This window comes from Vanellus vanellus (genome assembly GCF_965231255.1).
Source record: "Vanellus vanellus genome assembly, chromosome: 1".
Taxonomy (NCBI): Eukaryota; Metazoa; Chordata; class Aves; order Charadriiformes; family Charadriidae; genus Vanellus; species Vanellus vanellus.
In genome coordinates, this window is record NC_138905.1 from 14,174,156 (window position 1) to 14,193,263 (window position 19,108).

At 38.0% G+C, this 19,108-nt stretch overlaps 1 protein-coding gene across 1 annotated transcript in view; it reads right to left on the minus strand.

Moving 5' to 3' along the window:
• Positions 1-368: 368 nt before the first annotated feature.
• The window catches only part of FBXL13 (F-box and leucine rich repeat protein 13), a gene marked incomplete at both ends in the record, with an annotated part of 85,143 nt that continues 66,403 nt past the window's right edge, over positions 369-19,108 (minus strand). The window contains 7 exon segments of the mRNA XM_082496731.1: positions 369-416; positions 418-517; positions 7,347-7,357; positions 7,363-7,509; positions 10,948-11,031; positions 11,035-11,082; positions 16,849-16,941. Coding sequence (XP_082352857.1) covers positions 369-416; positions 418-517; positions 7,347-7,357; positions 7,363-7,509; positions 10,948-11,031; positions 11,035-11,082; positions 16,849-16,941 — 531 coding nt within the window.

A 19,108-nucleotide genomic window follows, 5' to 3' on the forward strand; every position in this document is an offset into this window, starting at 1 on the left:
AGTTCTGTGGGAAGTCGGAGTGTTTATGTCCTGGAGAGGACCTTCATGGCAAACAAGAACCCCAAACACATGCAGATTTTTTTACTGCTTACTCTGCATGGGACTACAGAAAACTTCTAATTATTGAAAGATGAAGACAGCTTGAATCAACACATGAAAGTTAGCAATGTTATTGCAATGCGACTGTCTTGCTTGAAGGCGTACACGCTCCTGCGAGAAAGATTTGCAATGCTTCCTTAGTAATTCAACAAACAACCTTTTATTAAAGTATGATTAGTTTTAAGAAAAATAATATACTGTTCTTTTCATGCTCTAGTGAAAAAGCCTTGAACTGTAGAAGATATTGTGCAATTCCTTCATCTTTCCTTTTAAAGAATTTGTTTATTCAGGCTCTGATATGTGTTGTTTGGTGAAGGTGAGTATGTTACCATCCTGGTCATATCCAAACCGGGAAGGAAGGTCAGCATCATTATGTTCTTGTTTCTCCAATTTGGCTGTGTATTTCAAAACAGCTTGTCTGCAACAGGAGGGGGAAAAAAATTACAAGGGTAAAAAAAGTTTTTTTGCAAAGACTGCTTCTACAAAGAACATTAAAAGCTAAATTTAATAAGCAAGAATTCCTTGTTGTAACTGAAGCTACCAATGTTATAAGAGATGTCATGGAAACTAGAAGATAAGATAATTGGTTAGGTTAGAGTCATAGAATACATTAGGGTGGAAGGGGCTGCTGGAGATCGTTTAGTCCTGGTCCTGGTCTAAATGGATCCAACTGGACCAGGTGTGTCATGGCTTTGCCAGCTGAGCTCTGAATATCTCTAGGGATGAAGACTGCACACCTTCTCTGGGATCCTGTGTTTGACTAGCCTCCTGATTAAAAAAGTTTCCTTGTATGTAATCAGAACTTTACATATGCTGCTTGTCCTATCAGTGCCCCTTTGAGAACATTCTGGCCACGTCTTCTCTTCTGTATCCTCTGATCAGAGTGACAGACAGCAGTAAGGTCTCCTCCAGCCCAAGCCTTCTCTTCTTGTGACTGAGCAGCGCAATGCACTCAGCCTCGCTTTACACCTCAACGTGCTCCAGCCCTTTAATGGTCTTGGTGACCCTCATGAGCACTTGTGTGTCAGTGTCTGTCTGGACTGGGGAGCCTAAAACACAGATCTAACCTCCCCACTTGTAGTTATCTTCTGTCACCCACCTCTTTATAAAGTGTATGGTTTCTTAAACTGAATTGAATGTGCAATGGGCAGTGTTACGGAGCTTTACTGCTACCATCACTGGCCCCGAGCTCGCCCAAGGCTGTGTTTTGCAGCTTCTGTGATAGCTGCAGCAGAAGAGAATTGCTTATGGTGTCCAAAACCACCCATGACCCCTCCAATTTCCCTTGGCATTTTGCGGCCACTGCCCCTATGCAGTATTAAAACACAAAAACAAAGAACTAGAGCAAAATGACATAAAAATAGGAGAAAATCAGGTCTGCCGAGTGAGATACTCTAAAAAGAAATAGAAGAGCAACTCTCTCTTCTCCCTCCTTTCCAGGCGGTATCAGTCCAGCAACTTTCATTGCCTTCCTAAGCTGAAGAAACTCAGCCCGCCACTTTCAGACTTTTGAACGTCTCTTTCTTTCCATCAGTTCTGTAACTTGGCCGTCAGCCCGCTCCCGGCTGTGCAGAGCACCCGCCTCCCCCAACCTCCCCCCACCGCTGGCTCTTGCTCTCCAGAAAGCTCCCCCGGGCTGAGCGTACTCATGTGCTCGTTGGGGAAGAGCCAGCTCCCTACATCTCCTGTCCTCTTCAGGAGATTCAACCTGATCTGCTGTGTCACAGCCGCAGCGAGGTAGCCTTTCTCCCTGCTGGCCAATTTCCTAACCTCTGTAACAATATCATATATGGCATCTAGACAATACTAGAAAAAAAAAAAAAAAACCAACCAAATTAAAGCAGTCTTAAACAGGTTTTTTTTTCCAAAATGAAAACGCTGAAGCTGGTTACAAAAGAGGAGGTCGTGCACAGCTGTAGTGCTTGCAGCACCACGGCAGGGAGGGGTGCAAAAGGGACAAAATTAGCGAAGCAAGGAGGGCTCCTTTTCAACCACTGCAGGATGGGTTTTTTTTAAAAAATCTAACACTGACACACTGTATGAACCACATGAACACAAGGCTGTATCTGTTTTTATATTAGGGAGGCCTGTGCCATTAAGGAATGTGTGCACAATTTATATGAGCTATAAGCTCTAAGCTATAAAATAAAAATCAACTCATCCAAGTCCAAATTCCTGTTTTTCATGGAAACTGCAATGTATGGCTGTCTGAAGCGTGTATAAGGGGAGCTGTTACTATTTTTTTGAAACTTAGCTCTGTCCCATGCCTGGGGCTACAGTTGATTAGTTTGCCAGAAACAGCCATTCCATTAATCATCAACACATGGCAAAAATAGGTCTTTTTTTTAAGAAATACTGTACTATGATAGAGCCTGCTTATTTATTTATATAGTGTCTTAAATAAGCACATTGATTAATAAAAGCATTTCAGCAAATAATTACATCTTTGGCAAAGCAAATATCTCTTGGTATAAGTCAGACAAAAGCACTGGCCCAAACACATGGCTTGAGCAGCACTGGAATATATAATTGAATCCTTACCCGAAGTTTCAATCGCTTTCGCTAAGAGGGGTTAGCTAGGAAATACAGTTCTGCATCATGGTCTGAATCTCAAGCCATTCCAAAATTCAGAAATGTTTGACTGGGTGCATCATAATAAAAAACAGAGCTTTTGAAAAAGACTTTTTTGAGATGAGGTCACAAACAACAATCAGAGTAAAAAGTAAGGTTACAAAAAACAATCATGTAAAAAGTAATGGAAAAGAAAAAATTAAACGTGGAGAACTGCTTAGAGTGCAAATGCAGGAGAAATCAAACCAAAGAGGCAAGTGGAGGCAGACAGCTAACGGGAAAAACAGAAAGCACCCTGCAAGCATGCTCCAGGTTACAAAAAGTGATAAGACTACATAAAATCTGAAGTGCCCTGAGGTCTGTGTCAGCTGCAGTAGTTGTATCTTTTTATGGCACCCAGTTCAAGAGCACACGATGGCTGAAACTTGGCACTGCAGGAGCCTCCTCGTCACTTCTGAAGAGCAATTTACAGTCAGTGAGAAGGCATTACTATGATATTTTTGTTGCTTCTTCAAGAGAAAACTTCAGAGCACTTAGTCCTTTACCAAACCACGTGTAGGCTGTCTTCATTTCTGATTACGTGTGTTGGACTCCCAGTCCTTCCTGCCTTCAGACCTGATTATCTGAGTAATACCTAAGAAATTCTGCTTTTTTCAAGAAAACAGAGTTCTTGCAATCTCCTTTCTAACCAACAGTAACCATCAGAAAGCACAACAAGAAAAAAAGCCAAATCAAAAGTTAGAATGTTCTCCAAATGTCATATTAAGACCCAATGTAATTTCCATTTAAAGGGCAAAAATTGTAATAGTATTTGTTGATGAGTCACTTGTTAACAGAGTAGTCATGAGTTTAGAAGAAATGTAACTGGTTTCATATTAGTGCAGAGAAGAAAAGAGAAGGAAGCATTTAATTTTGCTCTCAAAGAGCAGCTTTTGGTGGAACCAAACTGTTGCAGATGAGATGCCATTTGGTGAGCACCCAAGGCTGGCTGGCGAGGGCTTCTCGAGGCAACAGCAGATTTCCTTCCTCCTTTTGAAACCAGAAATGTTAATAGAGAGCCACACCTTTCTCAGCACTGCACCTGACTTTAAATGGTATTTGTGTTTTGAAGTTTAAGGAGAATGTTTTACAGGGAGGAGAAGTGTATCTCTAAAGCTGCCAGTGTGGCATTTCTTCTAGGATTAGTCCTAAGTGAATCACAACCAATGCAACCTTTTCCTACAGAAGCCACTTTTTTAAAAGCTGTTAGTTAGCTTTCTTCTCCTCTAGTAGAAGAAAGCAATTGTACCAGTATCATTTACTCCTGCAGGTAGGTTATCCATGGTTCTTTATGGCATTTAGAAACAGAATTAATTGAAAGGTCGTTAGCCTCTGGATACAGAAATATGCAGCAGGATATCAGGCCAGAGACTTTTTTTCTTCTAACATTTAATAAACCTGGAACCAGGGTAGTACGTTGGCAAATACAATCTTGAATGCTACCTGATACTGGAAAGAATGGACAATTTATATGCTCGTAACTGTTTCCTATGAAGCTGCATTGGACTGAAACTTGAAGAACTTTGTGGCTCCATATGTTTTCTATTTTAATATAACGAAACATTAAAAATAAAACTTTGGAAAAGAATGTGACACAATACAACAGATATGCCTCAATATTTGCAAGGCTAAGTCTATTAAGAGATGTCTGGTAGGACTGGTAAGGGTTTAATAATAAATAACAGGGAATTCCTTTGGCAAAATGAAGTATATATGATTTATAGATTTTGTAGGGCAACTTTAAACTAAAAACATATGTCTTCTATTGCTTATTTACAACCTAAGCCACTAGCATGTTTAGTTCTCCAGATTAATCTGATTTTTACATAGATGTCCTCTTCCATCTCCTTAAACAGGGAAGGACATGTCTCTGAGGTGTATGTTTCACACCCGGAGAATGTAAACTACACCTGAAAACAGCCTTTTCCTCTGCATTCTATGAAAATCTAAGAACCCAAGTAAGGTTGTAAGAGTTAGTCTGAAAACAGAGAATGAGGCCCTGTTGTTCATTTTGCTGACAATATGTTGCTTATTATTCATTACCAAAAACGTAGAGGTTGTGAATGAAATACATAGTTCTATAAAAATATAATGTGGCATAGAAGTGACAGTACTGTCATTGCTTTTGATGTCATTACTGACAATCTGCTGCAAGATGACTAATGGTGTAGCATCACTGCCATATTTTACTGTGCTTTTGGTGTAGTTATTGGCAGAAAACAAATAATCCTTCACAATATTGGCCTTGAACTACAATAAAAAAGTTTTTTTGAAACTGTGACACATACAGGATCTGGAATATATCTGATTCTAGCTGTGAACTCCTTTATTTTCTGAATATCATTCTATCTAATGACTATTTTAGAGTCTGCATGGAAAAGCTGCTCTGATCTTGACATGGTCAATCTATTCTGCAGCCTGTCTAGGTCTAGGGAGGCTCTTCAAACTTGTTGGAAGAAACAAGCAAAAAGTCTTCTGTACTGAATTGTTCTACATGGTCGATCCACCTGATAGTTTTTGTCCCAGACTCAAACAGCACGGGGTAAGAGTTTCCTACCATTGAACATATGGTGCAAAGAATTAGAGAGTGCGTCTGGCAAAGAAATGAACCGTCCACCATCGCATACCAGAAAACCAGGCTCAGGAAAGTAAAATTGGCAAAGTTTGCCTAATTCTAAAAATCACAAAAAGGGCAAAGATAACACTGGGTGGAGATGTGTGTCTCATGATTGCTTTTTGTTTTGTAAAGATCTATAACTCTCCAGGGCTTTCTTTACAGTAAAAATAACTGGTTGGGAAATTCCTTGGCTGAGTCAGAAGAGTTTAATCAAGACGTTTGGAGAACCCATAGCATATGGGACTCTGAGGCAGAGGCATAATCCTGGATCATCCTGCAAAGGCTACAATAATGCAAATGGTTTTCTGAGAAGTCAGGTCAGCTCTCTGATCATGGCTCACCCGACATAAATTGGAACTGAACCCAAATTTCTGTTCCTACTACATCTCACTTCTACGGGAAGATGTGTAAGCAACCAGAGCCCGAAAGGGCTGACACGCTGTTTAGAGCTCTGAACAGAGATATGAAGTCACAGAAAAAGCAAGTCAACAACAGTAATCGGTGGGTAAAAGAAATCCCTCAAGGATTAATATGAGAAAAACTGCAAATCAGAAAGTTACGAGGAAATTAATTTTATTTGAAATATATTTTTTTCAAAATGAACAGTGTAGTTAATTTAGAATAATTTTTTCAATTGGTACTCCTGCACACCAGTCTTTCAAAACACTTTCTGTATCTAACAAGTATTTAATTAGAAGTAGAGGTTTTGAGATGGAAGTTCTGAGATGACATTAAGAAGACCAAGTCAGAGAGAAGTAAAGAAAATAAAAGTAATGACAGCAGAATTGTTTGTGGTGAGACAGTTAGAGGGAAGTAAACCAAGGAGGGTTTGGAAAACATGAAGCACACTGGAAATATCTTCAAAGTTATTAAGCATCTGCATTGGTCTTGTGGTCTCTGAAGTGACTATTAAACCCTGGAATGATTTAGTACAGAGTGCGTTATCTACAGTGGTCCTGGTAGAGTGGGGTTAAAGCTCTCCTAGGATGTATACTTTCCATATAATATAGTAGTATATATTTTTTACTCTTACTGAAGTCCAAAAATTTGATTAAGTAATATACTCAGATGTATCAACCATGCTCAAACTTTAGTTCTTTTCCAAACAGTTTCAGTCCCTTTGGCGGGTCTGGCCACTGTGCAGTTCTAGGTGTACAGCGCCGGGTCTGTGTCATAGAGTCATAGAGTGGTTTAGGTTGGAAGGGACCTTGAAGATCATCGAGTTCCAACCCCCCTGCCATGGGCAGGAACACCTCCCACTAGACCAGGTTGCTCAAAGCCCCATCCTGTGATGCTCTTAACGCCTGTGGAAGGGTGATGGACATTAGATCTGCATTTTGGAGACTCACAGCTGAAAAATCATATATCTAAACCTGACCAGAACTGACGCTTTTAAATGCAATGGGGAATCAAGAGGCTGGGTCCATTTACACCAGTAGGAAAGTTGGATTAGATTGTGGTAGATGACCTGTTTTTTCCAATTGTAGATACATAACAAGTATGTTTCACTTCTACTTCATGAAACTATGCTTATGATACCTTGACTCATTCGCTGTAACTATGCTGCATTTTGAGCACAAGCCCACATCAATGGTCAAATCTGCTTCTGTCATACACTGACATGCAGTCATGGGGAAACAGGCTCCTGCAAGCCCTCGGAGTGAGCTCAAGTACACAGTGCGATGGCCGAGAGCATTAGGCCCAGTCTGCTTTTCTTCCTCATGTCCCCATGTGCCCTTGAGGTGAGATCCTCTGTCTGCAGGAACTTCCCTAAGACGACACTGTCTGCCACAAAGACAGAGGAGGTCCCTATTTCCCTTCACTTCTGGCTGACACTAAAATATGTAGATACCCACCACCACAGGAATCCTGAGGCAGCAATGTGGACACCCTGTAGATCAAGGAGCAAGATGCCTCAAGCCCGATACCTTGCATGGCACCACGACGCTATTGAAGAAAAAACCTCATGGGTTTGGGTTTATAGCAACCTCTGCATTAAGATTGGGAAACATCCTCTTACTTGGTAATATTCTACAGTACAGCATTTTGTGAACCTGGAGTTGCTTACAACCTTTCCAAAGATATTTCAGTGCTTTGTCAGTAAGATGAATGCAACCCGAGACATCCAAGAAGTGGAGACAACGGCAGGCTGCAGCCAAGTGTTGGATACAAGTATCAATTATCTGTAAATGAAGCAAAAAGACACACAGAAGTTAGAAGATTATTGAATAGTTAACAGAAAAAAAAAAAAACCAGAGTACAATTTTAGTGTCTGATTTGTGGGAAAACTATGTTTTAAAATACTTCATGGACATAAAGTTTCTGCCACAGCAAAATTCTTAAATCTCTGCACGAGGGTCTACAGGAACCATCACTGACATATCGGGAGCATATTAGGTCTTAGTTAACTGTCATTCCAGTACAGTCTAAAGTATTGTGGGATTTTTTTCACCTAAGCAGAATGGCTTAAATTTCCCAACCTCATAATTTTGCATGTAGTACATATAAGCCTTTAGCCTGACCTGCTCTTGCACCGTTCTCACTAAACTATTAGGCTGCACTTTAGTTTAGTTATATCAGTTTTGTATCTCAGTTCTCTACTTATAAAGAAGTGTCTCACACCAAGACCTTTTTAACATATATTTCTTCTTCTTTAGCTCTGAGGCAGAGCTGCCTAGTTTCACCTCACAATTCCTTTTTTTTAAACTGATATTCATTGCCATTAATGCTGGAAGTCACATTTGAGAAACTCATGAGACAGAGTCTTTAAGGTACATAAGCGGTCATGTAAGCTACTTAATTGCTCCACTGACCTCGGTGGAAACAGTCAAGAATAAATTATGTACATACTTTAATTACCTTGTTTAGTCAGGACCAAAAATCATGAGGGGACATGCTAAAGACCTTTAAAAGACACTTGATTAAAATCAGTGGAGTGGGATGGTGGAAAGAGAGATGAGAGTTTCACGTGCATTATCTCATGAGAATCTAAAAGGGCCAAGTAGGCAAGATGAAGCTCTGGGACCTTGGGTTGTGGAACAGAAAATCAGCACACTGTCTCATGGTACAGCCCTCCTGGAATATAGAGGTAATTCTGTGCTTTGCTTATTCCAGATTTAGCTATATGCTTAATATTAGAGCTGCAATAGATTAATAAGTAGATTAAAATATTAATAAATAGATTAATATTCCTATTGAAAAAAAAAGTTGCTGAACTCAGTGATGGGTATCAGATGCATTTAGGAGAAATCTACATTCATCATACACTCAATCCTGTTCCCGTTAATGGACTGAATTACAGAATTCAGTGTCCATCGAACTGTGTCTTCAGGACTTCGCTATTTTAATAGCTGATTCATTCACTTAACCAGAGATTTATTTTCAGTTCTTGCTATATTTTTTCATGTGTAGGGTATGTTTCCCACAGCAACTTCATTTTTTTCCTATGAAATAAGAACTAGTCTTGAATCAGGCTCATTCCTTGAGTAAGATTTAGAACTGCACTGCTGAATATTTTAGTATCAGCATTTGCAAAATGACTTATACCTGTCCTAGGTATACAGAAACGTGACAGGGAGGCTCACTGCACTTTCAGTGAAGCAGAAGAGTTTGTTCAAAGACAATTAATTTGCCCCAGTAGATGATTAAAGTGATAAGCTCTTCTAATTTTAGAGTAACCTGCATAGCACATGCCCAAACACTCTTAATGGACATGTATTTGTATACTGATTTTTTCCATGTTCTCTTCCTACAATTTTTTTTTAATTCTTTTTTTTATATAATATAGCTGATGATGTAGGACATGACTGTCAGACATAGTAACATATATCCTTTGGAACAGATTCATTCTTTAATCTCCTGGCCATTCTTAAACAGTCTCTGAGTGGAAAATATTTCCCTTACTTAGCAGCTGGATCCCCTCAATTTACACTAGAGATTGCCAAAGTATTTGAAAGACCCGTTAGTTTTAACATCCACAGGTGCACCCATCTCATTTTATGGAGTTGCAAGCTGGATTCAAGTCAAAAAAAGACTTGTAAACTTGGGTGTAGGTTTATTTGAAAGAGTCTTGATGTTCTTTTCTGAAAATAGTAGGGTATTAGCAGTTAGATTTGCTTTATAACTGTTTAAAGAAAAGATACCATCTAGGAACAAAGCGTTGGAAGGGGATTACTGGGTCACTGAGTCTACTTCTTGTTCCCATTTGCAGGAACTACCCAGTTCATTGCCTTAGCGAGAGCCATCCTAACATTCTTTAATACTTTGCCCCCGTCTCCTTTCCCAGGATGCTGTTTTACAATTCACTACTCCGATAATCAGAAACTCTCCCATTTTCCAGCCTAAATATATCTACTGCCATTTTATAGGTTTTTGTTGTTTTGTTTTGTTTTTCTGTGTTAGTCTGTAAGGTGCAGTGGAAAGCGTGGCAGAGAAGACTGCTTGCAAAACTACCTAACTTCAACTATTTTGGGAAGGTCTCCATCCCAACTTCTATTATCACTGTTATTATGGACAAATAGCTTAATATCTATCTAAATGCAAAGGATACAGGAGATTGAGACTCATGTATATTAATGCTGTACAGTAGGTATCTGTAAGATATAAACCAAGGGTTACTCTAAGACGCAGAGCAACTTCCGTGGCCTGCCAGGTCTGAGAGACAGCCTGTGGGTTTTGGCCTGGATGATGAGAAACTTATGAACATTTGGAAGACCAACGAACCAATCAGAGTACATATAATGTAGGGCTGGCTAACCAGTCAGCTGGATCAGCTCAAACTAGTTGGCCAGAAGGCGAAGGTGTTCAGCCACTGCCGTAAATAAGAGGATGTGAGGACTGTGTGGAGGGCTGAAAGGATAGTCAAGGATTGTGGGTTATGGAGATGGGTGTTGGAGAGGAGGAAGGCAGGGATAAGCGATGGCTGCAGACTTATTGTGGAAGGAAACAGGACACAGGCACTTCAGTAGGAAAAAAGGGGAAAACTGGTCCAATGAATACAATGAAATTTTAAAGGGCAGTTCAACATTAACTTTTCCAAAAGTAGTAATAAACTTAGTATATTGCCACTTGATAGTGATGGAAGCAACACTACGACAACTTTTTCCATCAATGAAAATACCAAGAGTTGTTAAAACAAAGACACCACCTTTTGGAAACACCCAAAGCACCAGAAGCTGAGAGTGTGTTTGCAGGAACTATCACTAAAAGCCCTTCTCTCTTCACCCTTCCCTCGACATCAGCCCCTGGAGAGACAAACTTTTACCTGATCCAGTATGGACACCCTTATAGAATCATAGAATCATAGAATCGTCTAGGTTGGAAGAGACCCTTGGGATCATCGAGTCCAACCATCTACCCTACTCTACAAAGTTCTCCCCTACACCAGTATATCTTGTATACTGCAACCATTAGAAGAACACCAAACACTCTCAAGAGCCAAGTCTCAGAACTTAAAACTCATGGAAAGTCAGTTGAACTTAAGCTCTGATATCTGAATTAGTTGAGTACATTGTAGGATTGTGACAAGACACAAATGCCACCAGGTCAAATTTCTGAATGAAGTCCTAAGTACTTCTTTGCAATACCAATCCCAGAACTATTACCCCATTTCTTATACATCCCTTTGGGCAACCCGCTATGGTGACAGATGTTAGTGTGTGGCAGTGAAATGCCACTGCTCTCACAGCTTCATCCATCAGCAGAGGTCAGTAAGAGACATAGCAGTGTTCCAGGTATTTTGTGCCCTTGCAGAAAGAGCGACAAACAAACCAGTCATTCTTAGGTGACATCCCTACTCTATTTTTCTTAATTTACGCTACATTTACATCAGTCCTTTGATCCACTTCAGGCACTTCAGTTTTTTATGCACCCTTTGTTAAAAGTGAAGTCATTCAGCCCTTGGCTGTGAATGTCAATAGAAAAAGAAGAAATGCATTAAGAGGCTATTTTCCATTGCTTATATATTATACTATGTGTTCATTAGACTATCATTCATATAATTTCCACTGTATATATTAAAATATGATGAATTTGGGTTCTTAAAATTGAGCACAACCCAGAATCTAAAGGTTTGTTCTTAAAGGACCAGCCCCAACTACATTTATTCTTCTACTCTCTGCAAATGACCATTTTTGTGTATATTAACTTTTCTCTTTTTTTTTTTTTTTTTTTTTTTTCAAAAATGAACAAACAACTTTATCTGTACAAATTACATTATTTTCTTGGAAAGGAATGGGTAAGAATCTCAGGACTGTCACTCGGGAGTTCTGGCTTCTGATTTGCTCTGTGGAGCTCAGGTCAGTTAACTGTGGCTGAAGTGCCATGTAATTCCTGCTGTGATACCTGTTGACTACAATTTCTATCCTCATTTTTAGAGCAAATAAGCACCTACAGATCCTACTGATTTCAATTACAGCACCTTTGTAACTCAGGTATCAGCTTTTTCTTACGCCCTGTAAAACAGATCATTTTGGAAAATAACAGACCAAACCATTCGGTGTCCTTTCCCAGCTTATAAAATGGAGTGGAGATCACATCAGGATCTTCACACATCAGGAAATTGCAAGAGCTGTTTACAAAACGTTTTAGTGACCTGCAGATGGCAAGTGATACATAGATATAAGGTAGTATTATTATTACTATTATTATTTCTACTCCTACTACCATTAAGATATTCCATCTTCTCCATGAGTTCTTCTACATGTTCCTACAAAGGGACAATTTGACCAACTCAATGTGTTCATGTATTTTTCATCTTAAATTTGACAGTTGCACCTCTGACAGGTGATCATATGAACGAAAACGTTTGGCAAAATGCACGCCGAAGTGCATATTTTATTCTCTGCATCAGAGAATCCCACATAAAACCTTGCCTCTCATGAAACACCGGTAGTTATACCTTTGGCATACTATGCACATTTTTTCTTTGCAGTGAAACTCCTATGAAAGGCCACATGCATTTATAAAATATGCTTTTCTCCTTTGCACTTTGACACTGCTGAATCTTTTTCAAACCTGAAAATATTCACTCCAAAGAGAAGGAGAAGGTAGACCATAATTTGTGTTTGTGGACACCTTCTCTCGAAGATCCTGCAGCTTTGTTAGCTCAAAAACCAACCTAAAATGGTATTTCTTCACCTAATGGTGCCATGAGCAGCACAGAACATTTTGTTGCTCAAGCAAAGCTTTAGCTTCAGTGAGAATCTCTTCTCTTCTGTGATGTCCAGCCTAAAACCATGGTGAGATGCCTTAAATTTGTCACTGAGCTGATCTTCCAGGCCTGCTAATCTTGGCCTAAGGCCAGCGTAATTTGTCATTTACTGAAATGGAAATTCTACTTCTAGAGGGGGAAAGAAGGAAATACTTACATAGTGGATTGAATGAAAAACACTGGTTGCATGAAGCGCTTCAAAACTTTCAAGAATTAGTCCTGAGGTAAACAGACTAATGGCTACATGGATAAACAACACGTGTGCATGCACACAGAGACAAAAAAATGCACATATTTGTCATGTACAAATATTATATATTTATCTTTCTGAAAAAAAAGTCCCTCGTAGTCAGATTATTGCCTTTGACACATGGCTATTTTTTCCACGTGTAAAACAGGAACTCAGGCACTAACATATGGTGATCACTGGTAGATGTCAGCTCTTTGGCGACCCAAAAGTATGTGATTGTGTGTGATTTTTTTGTGTCTCACCTAAACAGATGCAAAGAAAAAACTTTGTCTGAAGTTTGTTTCACGAATCAAAATTTTAGAACTTTTTGTCTCACTCTAGCTTCATCTTTTCTGTCTATCAGTGTGGCTGTAGCAAAGCAGTGCTGCTTGGGCTTGTTGTATTTCACAAAGAGCAGGATGTGAATGCTTTAACTCTGGACTAGTTAGAGTGGACAATTCAAAATTTATAAAAACTGACTTCTGTACCTTTCCTATTTCAGTCCTAGCTTTACAGGCTGTTACCTGCAATACAGAAACATTCTAAACCCAATAACTGAATGGTTCTTATCCATGTGTAGGAGAAACTGCACGCCTTTCAGAATTAGGCCTCAGATGTGATGACTTAATCACTACATTCTCAGCTAGGGTACGTAGCACAAGCTGAAGCCAAGATTTCAATGCCTGCGAGATACGATTATCTTGTTTTTACTGGCATAGTTTGTCTGCATACATATTTAAAATATCCTTCAAAGTTAGGTTCTGAATTTGCTCTTAACTTTAAGTCTGCCCCTACATTATTTTGCAAATAGCACCAAAATTGTATTTGCAATCAAAGGAAATCAGAGAGCTTTGTTTGCTCTCTTCATCTCTGCATCCCTGGTTCTACGCCTATAAAGAAAATAACAGAAGAGGTTGTGTAGATAAGTAATGTTTGCAAAACATTTAGACGCTATAAAGAATTGAATACCATATGAAGGAAATAACATCATTTTCTAACTTATTTGCACTATTTTAATTCTGTGTAAATAAGACCTGAGGACACACACAAGCATCAATGAAAATATAAAATACTAAATTGCTGCTCATTAAGGGAGCATCATCTGAGTTATGAATGAGCAAAGACGGTATTTATAAAGTATGTGATCACATAAGCATTTACATAGTGTTATACTGCATGGGAACAAGTAAATGAATTAACACTGTACAGTCAATATTATTTTTGGCATTTTACAACTCTCAGCAATTTACCTTAACAGTGTTAATATACATTTTCTTTTCACATAATTTAAATATTGTTTATATAATCAAAAGATAACCAAGATGTGCAGCATGCAATGGGGTTACTCTGTACAAATTTCCCACAATATCCTTAGATTCAACATACAAAAAAGGACTTGCTGTTTTGTTTCAAGTTACTGCCTTACCTCTTCATCTTTCTCCTGCCCTCCCTGGGTCCTTGACAGCGTGGCTTCTGTGACTCCTACATGTACTCTCTGCTTATGCCTTCTTCCTCAAAAAGTTCAAATTCATATGGCAGACAAAGAAAGCATAAGCATTTCTTTTTTCACAGTCTGTTTTTGAACTTACTCTGTGTAGTGAGACAATTGAAATAGCTGCTCAGCCATAAGCGTAGCACAATGCAGAAGTGAATATTCTGCTCTGAAAGCAGCAGCACTAGCACTGCACCAATTTCCATGTTATACACAAAATGTACAGATTTGGTCATTGTTTTGGTTAAAAACATGGACCTTTACACAGAACATTCATGAAAGGCGAGTCAGAATTACCCCTAAAGGAGCAAATCCTAATGGCCTGACGTGTATGTTGGGTAACGAGACTCAATCCAGATGCATCCCTTGCGGTGCAGCAACAACTGACTCATTCTCACAATATATGGCTATAAAATGATGGATGTTGGAGCTTTATAATGGAAAAAATGTAGAAGCTGAAGGCTGGGATTACATGATGGCATTGCCTGTACCTGTAGCCTTACGATCTGCAAGTATTTATGGGCACGAAATGTATATCATTAAAAACCATGACTTAAGTGTTTCTGTTCTACATGGTTACAAACAACTCTCAGCTACAGAAAAAAGTGCTCTTATTTGGATGTAAATCCTCTCTCCTTCCTAACAGGATGGACGGTTCTTTTTTCCACTGTAAAGTTACCAACTAGTGTTTATGTCTTATATTGCTCTGAAACACAAAGCAGCAAATCTATGCAATCATATTGAATTTGTCAAATCTCCATAAGGCTTTAGGTAAACTTCAAGCAACCTGTGATAAGGAATTCCACGGCTTAACCATACATTCTGGAAACAGTCATCTTCTTTTCTTCATTCTGAATTTTCAAACTAGGTTAATTTCATGCCCAAGAGATTATGTATGGAAGTAAACAGCAAGAAGCTGATCCCTATCCACCCTTTTCACGCCACTTGCGATTGAACAGATCTCCGTCGTATTCCCTCAGCCACCTCCTTTCCAGACCGCAGGTTCCTTGCTTACTTCTCTGTTCCTTTTATGGACATTGTACCATACCTCTGATCATTCCTATTACCCGCTCTGAATCTTTTCCACTTTCCAGTGCAATGCTTTACCCATAAAAAGAATTACTGTAACACCAAATAACTGATTTTACCAAAACAAGACAATGAGTACTAATAAATCAAAATTTATTATGCAGTTACTGCTGTGAGGATAGTGTAAGTCTAATAAATATTTGCATGGCAAGTCTCACTGTTGACATTTGTTAAATAAAAAGCAGGAGTCAGTAAATCAGAAATACTAAAAAAATTAAGAGCATTGTAAAATGAAATTCAAATACTGTATTAGTATTAATATTTCTATGATATTTGCTCATTATTCAAAGAAGAAAATATTTTCTTACTGTGTAACTTCATAACCTTTCACCAATGTAAATAACTGCCTTTGTGGCAACTTCAGTTTGTGAGTTGCCTTTCTACAAATTAATTTCCTGTCTGATTACTTTATAAAGATTATTGACCCTGGGAAATTTCTACATTCATAGGCTAATTTGAGATCAGAAAACTAAACAATACACATTTAAACCTAATCTTTTACGAACAATATCTAGCTTTATATTGCCCAGATCCAATATTTAAATTTCAAAAACACTGTATATAACAATAATTTTAGGAAGAAAACAACAGGAAAAGTGATGTTTAGTGAGATTCAATAGATGTCTTGTGAGCACAATGAGATGTTTAGAATAAGAGATCAATATTTCAAACATCTAACCTAAAATACATTTAGCCCATTTTCTAGCAGATTAGTTTCATCATTAGATATTAATAAATTAAGCAGTTGATGTTGTCATAGGACATTTTAAAAGGTTTTCTTCAAATAATGACACAGTGCAATTTGTGCTATTTTTCCCATAAAAGAACTAAGACATCTATTCAATCTGGAGAAGATGCAAATGCATTTCTTATTGAAATGTAATTTTTTATTTTTAATCATAGTGATCATACCATTTATGCTGGTAAGAAATATGCCTTTAGAGGTATATTGAGATATATTTTTGTGTCACTAAGAGATAATGATGTGTAGCAATATATCAGCAGCACATGAGACACCAAGTGTAACACTCCAAAAGAAATTCAACTATTCCATTGAGCTAGGCTTGCTAAGTCGTCTAAATATGGCATTCAACAAACAACTGACTAACGAAGCAGAAGGCAAGACCTAAAAGCCCACAGCAGTGATGGGAAAAGTATGTTTGAGATAGAAATTGGTGAAGGATTTGTAGAGCAAGAAAGAAATAATAGTACCAGCAATTTAGACTGTAATTTGCACAGTACAATTCAGTAGAAATTAAGGCTCTTGTGGAGTGAATTTCAGAGTTAAGCAAAAGGCAGAATTCAAGACTCATTAAAATTCATGGAAGGAATGAAAAAAATGGAAAGGAACGAAAGAGGAGAATCATTTGTGAGAGTGTAGAACAGTATAACGAAGAATGAATTATGACATACGGAGTAAAGTACGATCAGTTTTGGACACCGTTAATTTGAAGAAATACAGAGGCTTCCAGGAAACACCAAGAAAAGATGTGAAGTTTTACATGAATCCCAGTATCCCTGATGGTTTTGTGTTCTGATATAGAGAGTTCCGTTATTTTTCCATGGCAGCCAAGGGTTCTCAAGCCCCCAAAATTCTAGAAAAATTAATCTTAAAAATCAATACATGCAACTATATGTAATTATGTTAATAAGTTAAGATGGTCAATAATATGCAATGCCTGTATAATTAAGCTTCTATCTAAGAATTGCAGCACCTTTTAAGACATTCTCTTCAGCAGAATGCATATAGTTTATTCTCTGATTTTTGCTTGAAGTTTGTACAAGGGTTAAGAATTCTTTGCAGAAATAATTCAATTGAGAAAGAAAAAAAATAGATTTTCCTAGCCATTCAGAAAGAAAGAAACTGAAGAAAAGTGGCATGGTGTGAAATACTTTCACATGACACAGACCAGGACTCCCATAAAGCAAAATACATGTATAGATCTCCTCCAAAATTTGGGGTTGAAACACCTTTTCACAAATTTTATTATTGGAAGAAAAGAATACTATTTGCTAACAACCAAATAATACCTTAAAATTGCTGCCTTTACGATTTGCTTACTGGTAAGGGCTTTATGCCTGCAGCTGTGGTACAAGACAACATTTGAAATGCTGCAGTCACACTCATAGGTGCATGAACAAGCCCAGTATTCAAGGGAGGTGAAAACTTTGGTAAATTCCTATATTAGGAGTGTGAAAGGATCCAAAGATGCTTTGTGATTTTTACTGCTTGTGCATTAGGAACAGGACCATGTTCTGATCCTAAACTCCCTAAACTAAAGGAGAATTAAATGTTGATTTTGTAAAATGTATTTTGATAGTCAGAGAAGAACACTTCTGTGCTTCATATCAGTACAGTAAACTTTACTGAAAAACAAAGTTATCATTTTCTGCCATGTGGTTATTAAATTATCTACAATTAGGCAGCGAACAGTGCTGCACAGAGAGGAAATATCATCTTGAAAAAATAAGCACCAGTAAATAGTGTCTGGAATCCAGATGTGGACACTATAATGATAATGCTGGAAGAGTGCGGCTGGAGTTCAAATTTGCAAATTCCTGAAACCTCACAGGCTGAAAAAAAAACAAAAAATGGAAGAACGAAAGAGATTTCCAATCCTAGCTACTTATGAAAACAAAGAAATTTGCATATTTCTCAGCAGACGCAGTTATGTGGTGACCATTACTTTCAACATCTTCATGAAAAATCTACAGATTTCAAATTTTTGTTGACCAGAGCACTCCCATTCAAGACAAAAAAAAAAACAGTTATGTACTTAAACCCCAAACGGGGTTATGTCAGAACTTGAATTTCTTACAGCAGAGACTGATAGGGATAGGTGTGACCTCATGGACATAATTCATTCTTACTTTTTTCTTTATTTGAAAATGGCACCACTTTAATGTACTTGGTAATGAAATACTAAAAAACATTATGAAGATTTTTTGCTATGTGACAACTAATGCTCCTATGACCTCAAAGTTAATTTATAATCATTTTATATGATTAGAGTGACATTGAATCACAGAACAACTTTTTTTTTTTTTCAATGAAAATCAAAGTCTCTTTTGAAGTATTTCATTAATGATTCCAGATTTGAGAAGGGGGAGAGTGAAGACATGGAAGACAAGGAATGTCATTAGGAACTATTATCACATAGAAAAACTACAAAACTTTTACATTTCCAAAAGTAAACCTCTTCAAACAAGCTCTATGCAGGAAGTCCAATCTATATGAAATTTTTAACTATTATTTTCATATCTGACATATATAAAAAGGAGCCAATTATCACTAGTTTTATTAGACTTCCAGATTTAGTCAGTAGCATTTCCTGATAAATAATATCAGGGACCCCCATGCAGAATACTAACCTATTTCTAGGGACTTTTATCTTCGATACTAAGCCTCCAGAGATTTTTGAAAGATACAGCCAGAGCTATCACATTATTGTTGCTTGCAAAACAGATACTGTGCAGCGTACTGCCCTGGTTTGAGGGCACAAACCACGCCACATAACAGACTAGGATCACCCACTCTGCGTGTTTCCAAAAATATATTTCTCCTTTAATATAAAGATATCACCCCACGAATCTTGGATCTATCTTCTGTTGCCACAGAAAAAGGGAAGACCTTTTCCTGCACCTCTTGTGTAGCATGTCTATTACCAACCCCATTTAGAAAACAACTTTAAAAGAAACTTCTTATTCTTCTCCAACAACTGTTTTTTTCAAGCAGTTTTTTACATTTTTGTTTTGTTTCAT